The following is a 7135-nucleotide window of genomic DNA, read 5'->3' as shown; positions in this document are numbered from 1 at the left end:
CTTCTTCCAATCTTCCAATCTCCTCACTTCCAACCCCATGGTAACAGAACGTCACTAGCTTGTCCCCTTCTGTTTTCCTCCCATTTTGCCAAAATCTAAGTCTGAAACTCCATTCTTCGTGAGGGGTTTACAGTGCTTAGAAGCTGCCTCGTGTTCCTGCATTAGGTGCTTGTTTTATTTTGGTTTCTTGCCATGCATTTTCGGTCCTATATAGGTGCTCGACTTGGTTGTAATATGATTTGTGTTTGGTTGCTTGTTTGGTTAAGTATTTACTCTAAAAGTATAAACCTTTATGAAAATAATTGTTTTCTTGGTTGAAGCAGCAAGGCATGGCTATAAAAGTATAAACCTTAAACTTGTAATCAGAGCCATGAAAACCCACATTGGGTTTCCCTTGAAGCAATCTTAAAGTACACTTCCCTCTTTTCTCTCAGTCCTGTATACAGAAGTTATTTAATATTCATGGATAACCTTAGCCTTTATTCATTTTGCTTTCGGGTAAATCGCTGAAATGGTCATGCGCTCTTGCATGTTAATCATTAGATGGCTTTCCTACATATAGCCTAGTGATGAAGTACAAGGGAAAGTAGAGGATTATAAGCACTGAGGTAGACAAATTTTGGGTATGTTTTAGAGCCCAAACAGAGGGCTGCTGGGTATGCTTCAGCAGCCACGACACATTGCAAAACAATGCAATGAGGTAGAATAGGACTGAGAAGTGAATTGTTTGCCTTTGATACTCCAAAGCTGCATAATCTTGTTTTCTTGTGTGCGGTAAAAAACCTTTGTCATTTTAGAAATGTCACAAGTGTAAATTTTGTCATGATACCTAACATCAGTTCAAGTATACAGGATATGACTTTAACTAAAAGAGGGAGAGGTAGACCCCGAGGTGGAAGATCATGTGGTCAAGATAGATCGTCATGCAAAACAAAACCTAGAAACACAATGCCAATTTCTACATTTAACCTTAGAGACGATATGTTAGGTGACTCAGATGACTCAACCGAGCCACCTGATGTTGTGCCAATGACAGAATTTCTTGATGCCGGGCTCCATTCTCCAATTAGCAGAAATGATATTGGTAAAATACATAGGCCATGTCATGTTTAATTAATATAGATAGTAGGGTGTTTTAGATTATATGTATTGTTAACTTAATAGATGTTATTGTTAATGATAAAGTGATATTTGTTATTCCTATGTGTTCAGAAGTACCTATGCGGAAATGTGTGCGCGGACCATCTAAGTGCACAGAATTTGATAAAATTCGAAAATATGAAAAAATATTTTTGAAAATAAAGGATGGGGAGACAGCCCCTTGTTGTGAGAACACTATGTTGTATACAACAAGGGTTGCTTGGATACTAAAGCAAAATAGCGACCTTAGTCATGCTACTTGGCACGACATACCAACCAATGAGAAGGATGAACTGGTTGCTCGTGTTCAGGTTCATTTGAAATTTTATACAATTGAACTCTAGAGATTGGGTTTCCAATTATCTTCCACAATGATTAAATGTTAAGTTAGTGTGTCTACTTTATTGAATATAATGGTTTCTTGGTGATGTTTAGGCTGATTTCATCCTAGACTGGACAAAGAAAAATCATCGACTAACGGTAATGAAGACATTTCGGAAGAGATTCAATGCAATACGATATGAGCTGCATAAGATTTACAAGACATTCGAGAATGCCGAAGAAGCACTGGCGAATAGGCCATCGTGGGTGAACCCAAATGTTTGGGTGAAGTTATGTGGGAGATGGTCAAGCGAGGAGTTTAAGGTAAGGAGAGTGTTACATTGTTTGGCATGCTTCTTCAATTGATGTTTTTTCACGTGCTGGTCACAATGGTTTTATTGTCATGATTGCCTCTAATTCCTACACATGATGGAAAATCTAGTAATGGGTTCTCCTAATATGAGTTTCAGAGGCTATCAGAGCGGAATAAATGTAATAGGGAGAAGCAAAAAATGAATCATACTGCTGGAAGAACCTCATTTGTGCGCCTAATGGAACTAAGGGTAAATCTAAATTCCCTTTGGTTGGTAGATACTTATTACATACATAAATTTTTAATTTTTTTTTTTTGGTGTAATTTCTGGTTTGCTTACACAGTAGTTTTCCCAATTTATTAGCAGTCTAATACTGATAGTCATTTAGTTGATTTCTTTAAAGGCGTGCGGTGGTCAAAGAAAAAGGGAAAATTTGTTACTCCCTTGACTGAAGAGAATTACGTGAGTGGCATTTTTATAACATTGAAATGTATTAAAGAGATTCTCAATACCACTTCATCTAGTATTGAAATGTATCTTCATCTAGGATGGATTCATTTAACTCTTTATTGATGTTAATAATCTCTCGCTGCCTTTCTTTCTGTATAGAATGAGATGGCCAGAAAGTTGGCTGAGCTAGAGCCTGAGAAGCGCACTAAAGAGGCTGCAGCAACAATATTCAAAGAGGTTTTGAGCCACAGGTCAGGGTATGCGAGGGGGTTAGGAGAGATGGTTATTCCCGACTCATCTAGAGACTGCAATGATGAAGTTATTACAAAACTCACAGCAGCTACAGTAAGGCATCAGGAAGATGCAGCAAGGCATGAGAAAGATGCTCAATATTACAAGAGCCAATTAGATGAACTAAGGGGGGACGTAAGGATACTCTTGGAGCAGCAACGCGAATATGATAAGTTGATGACTACATTAATGTCTTAAAGGCAGTCTCAAGGAGAGTCTCATAGAGAGACTCAAGGAGCTGCATAACCTCTTGTCAAGAACCACAAGAGCCCATTTTTTGAATATTTTGGCATCAAAAAGTGATCAGGGCGATGACAAGCCTTCCACTATTGTCTAACCTTTTGTTCATATGTGATTTTTGTGGGGCTAGGTGCAACTTTTGGGAAAACTGTCAAGTTGAAGCTATGTAACTTCAAAGATAGTTGATGTGCAATGGCAATGTTATAAGTCAAAGATGGTATGCTCTATATAGGTAACTTTTCTATCAACTGGGCATGTTTTTTACAATATATAGGCCAAGTTTAATTAATGTAGATATCACACCTGTGGTATGGTGGTTCAATATTGGGAGAATGTTCTGGAAATACAATATTGGGTAGAGCATCTAACTGATTGGGTTGCGAATTACTTACAGGTATCATATCCCTTTTTCTCATGGTGGCATAACTTCTAAATCCAGATATTGCAGCAAGTAAGTGGTAGGGAACCTGGAAACGTTAGGCCTTATAGCATCTGGAATGTTTATTGGTGGCCACTGCGAGAAGTATTTCTCATCCTTTTTTGGAAAGAATATAGGAAATCCCTTTAGTTGATCCTGTTACTTCAATCATCCTGAAAATGGATAAAGAAAGCACCCATTGTTAACTATCAAGGTGAGTCTTAATATTTCTTTGCAAATCAATTTTGGGCTTTGAAGCCAAAGAGTAGAGCATGTTTTTATTTTAATGAGATAGTCCAAAGTTGCAAAAAATGGCATGTCTTTTGATGAGTGTATGCAAACATATGTCCATTGCTTTCTTTTGAGTATTTCGTGAATCATTTTGATGATCAAATTTCTTTTAAACTTTGAAGGTTGGAGTTTTGGGGCAGTTGAATGTTTGCTGGTTTGCTGCACTTACATTTTGGTGTACATTATATATAAACTTCATATTGGTTTGGCAAAAGATTTAAATTTGTGGGCATGTTGTATGGATAGTTAAATATTTGCTTTCCTCACTTCATACACTAGTTTTATACAATAACAAGGTCATGTATTAATGGTTCATTTGAATATACACATGGTGGTTTGAGGCAAATGCTAGGAAGGATTGTTATATCGAAATGAACTATATAACGGTTTAAAGAACAACTCAAGCAATGTGTTTAGGCATGAATGTAATTGATGTAATTAGTGGTTGGGTGTCAGTACTTCCTAGTTTTCAATCGAATATATATATTAGATAAGTGTTGGAACTTATTGAACCAACTCAATACTAAAAACAAATTGCTGTGATTTTTAGGTTAAATCTTGGCTGCTAGTTTTCATGCACATGATAACCTTCTATATGATATAGAGATTAAAGTCTCTACACTAGCTGGTTTGGGAATGTTGATATATATCCATGAGTGTTTGTAGTAGATCATGAGATGTCTTAAAATTATTTCCATAATTCTGTAGTTTGGCTTGGAATTCTGATTTGTGTATTTTAGAATATGGTTGCACATTGATGACATATGGAATTTTTGGGTTAAATCTTGGCTGATAGTTTTCATGCACATGATAACCTTTTTATGATATAGAGTTTAAAGTATCTATAAGGCCGGTTTGGGGATGTTGATATATATCCATGAGTGTTTGTAGTAGATCATGTCAAAGCTAGTAAATTATTTCTTTAATTATGTAGTTTGGCCTGGAATTCTGATTTGTGTATTTTAGAATATGGTTTTACATTGATGGCATATGAAATTCCTTATAACATGAATGTGTTTGGTGGAGTGCTGTAAAAACGTAGCTTGATGTTGATTTTGAACTAATAGTTTTGGATATTTTATTTTATTTCTTATTGTGCTTGCTGGTTTACTTTGGTCACTTCCATGGATCATGTTCAGCATCAATGTATCTCATGGCTACGAATGGTTGAGCATGTATGGCCATGTTGGTGTAAATGTATTTTTATTAATGTGGTAGCGAAGACATTATTGAAAGAGGTTGTACGTCTGATGTACTTCAAATATTCTCTGTTTGTATTTTGTAGATGCATGGATATTTTACACATGTTTGGTAGAAATTAGAAGCCATGCAAGACTGTAAGAGGACGGGAAAAGGAGTGGTCCTCGAGAAAAAGTGGGTGATTTTAGAAGTTGAGATCAGCTTTTGAGGTTCGTATATATTTGTTGCACTAGTTCCTGGGTAATTGATCAAGATAGATGGATGAGCATTACTAATTAAGTACTGGGCAGATTGTTGCATCTTTAGTTATGTATAAACAATGACATTGTGGCTACTGTGATCATTAGGTTTGTCATGAACGGCTGTGAAGTTAGGTTGTATGATTAACCAAATATGCGCTTGTACTCCCTGCATGTTCTTCATGAATGGATGAAGTTAGCCACTTCTTTCTTTTGTTCCATGCACTAACTAGATTTTGATATCCCAATTATATTGCTTTTGTGTTTTTCAACTAAGTGATTTTTTTAAGCAGCAAATATGATGGATGAATTAGTATTTAAACCATCTTAGCATAATTGGGTTACAATAAATTGACAGATAATGCTAAGCACTAGTGCAGGTAGAAAATACATTTTCACTACTACAAATTGCCAATATTGGCTACACTCTGTGCTGTAAATTTAAAAAAATAAAATAAAAGAACAAAAAAAGAATAGTAAAAAAACCGTCGGAACAAAGTATTTCTAGCGATTATAACGATCGTCAGAATAAGATTTTCGAAATTATTTTTCTTAATTGTGGCGACATTATGTCGTGCCAAATAACTATTTGTGTCTAACCTGCATGTTTTTCTCGTCAGAAATTTGCCGCGGCTAAAAAGTATCACCGGCGATCTATAGCGCGGCAAAAGAGTATTTGCGACCAATACAAATATATTGGGAATTGCTAATGCAAATCTTAATAGCATTTGTGGCGGGAATAAACCGCCGCAAAATGATGACAATTTGCGGCTAGGACTTGAACGGGATGCGAACTTCTTGCGGCTGGTAATTATGATAATTGCGGTGAGAAAAGTTGATGCAAAGTATGTGGTTGTTGCGGTTTGTTTTGGTTTCTCGCTGCAACTTCTCAATTAAGACAGGGAAATTGCGGCGACCTGGGGGCAGGCTAAAGTAGATGCAAATTAGCAATTGTGTCTGAAATGGCACCTTTTTGGGGCGATTGGTCTCGCCGGAATTGGACACATTTCTTGTAGTATCAAAGCCTAGATCACTCGAGCCACAATCCTCTAATGCTTTCTTGAAAACTTCCATTTGTCTATATGGTCTGAGAGCAACACCAATTTTTTCATCTTGAGTCATGATTTCATTGAAGTCTTCCATACACAACCAAGGGACTTGGTCACTAGGTTTAATGTTCCTCATCAGATTCCAACTCCACCATTTTAGCAACCAAAGGGTTCCCATAAAACCAGTCAACACCCATTTATGGTACCACTCTTTAGAATGCATATTCAAAGAGATATGACTCTAAGAATAGGTGAGTAATTCTTCATTGATCTCATCTTTACACAACACTATTAGGCCACCACTTCTCCCAACACTATCCACCACAAAGCTATGATCAAAATTTAGTTTATTATGAATGACTTCTACTTTAGAGCACCTACATTTGGTCTCAATGAGAAAAATCACAATGGGAAACTTTTCCTTCACTAACAGGTGAAGTTCACAAACTGTCTGAGAGTTCCCAAGCCCTCAACAGTTCCAACATAGTAGATTCATTTAGTTTGGCAGGACTACAAAGCAACTTCTGCCAATCCATTCATGTTAACCTTCCCAGCTAACTTTTGTTGTTTAATTTTCAAAGAGGACTCATATGTTTGCATATGTCCATGAGAGTTCTCTTGTTTGTGCCTTTCAAATTAGGCAGAACACTCTCATGGGACTTCAGACCCCTGGCTCTTCTCTTCCATCTAGAGGGGGTTTTAGTGCTGCCTCTAGGAATAGAAGTGTTCAAAAAGGAATACGTGGCAGGGCTTACCTGGCTATTGCCTGATGTGGACTTCTCATTGGTTGTTGACAATAAGATATCAAGAGCTTGAAGGTGGTCTCCCACATTTAAGGGAGAGTCTTCTCCTACTTTTTCCCTCAAGAGAGTATACAAGATGTCTTGCTTATTAAAGAAAAGTCCCTATTGTGTTAGGTCAACCGGCATGCCATCTAACAAAGTATCCTCCTGCTCTAAAACAAGCTCTGTCAGCTTTGTCTTCACCAAATTACTAGAATTTTGCATGCCTTCATTCGTGACAACAGCTGCCATAGGTTCCTTTTCTTTTCTAGAAAGATCAGCCAACTCTTCCTTAGAGCCTCCCTTTGGAGCTCCCCTAGTGGTGTCTTCTAGTCGAGTTTCCTCCATGGCACATTTGAAGCTATTGGTTTTGGGTGGCAGGTGGACCCGCAACTATGGA

The 7135-nt window shown here is 37.2% G+C and overlaps 1 protein-coding gene and 1 long non-coding RNA gene across 2 annotated transcripts; both read left to right on the top strand.

Moving 5' to 3' along the window:
- LOC121247682 lies at window positions 1–1356 on the top strand. Its single transcript, XR_005937274.1, has 3 exons — window positions 1–165; window positions 853–1084; window positions 1213–1356. It is a non-coding gene; the product is annotated as an uncharacterized LOC121247682 (long non-coding RNA).
- A 38-nt stretch (window positions 1357–1394) lies between these two features.
- On the top strand, window positions 1395–3453 carry LOC121247046. The gene is made up of 6 exons (XM_041145377.1): window positions 1395–1451; window positions 1576–1785; window positions 1932–2024; window positions 2142–2237; window positions 2385–2988; window positions 3151–3453. The coding sequence occupies exons 2-5, from the start codon at window positions 1624–1626 to the stop codon at window positions 2712–2714; spliced, it is 681 nt and encodes a 226-aa protein (XP_041001311.1). The 5' UTR covers window positions 1395–1451; window positions 1576–1623; the 3' UTR covers window positions 2715–2988; window positions 3151–3453.
- The last annotated feature ends 3682 nt before the right edge of the window (window positions 3454–7135 follow it).

Source organism: Juglans microcarpa x Juglans regia, chromosome 1S (assembly GCF_004785595.1).
Source record: "Juglans microcarpa x Juglans regia isolate MS1-56 chromosome 1S, Jm3101_v1.0, whole genome shotgun sequence".
In the NCBI taxonomy this organism is placed as follows: domain Eukaryota; kingdom Viridiplantae; phylum Streptophyta; class Magnoliopsida; order Fagales; family Juglandaceae; genus Juglans; species Juglans microcarpa x Juglans regia.
Note: the sequence above shows the minus strand (reverse complement) of the source record. Positions and strands in the feature narration are given on the sequence as shown.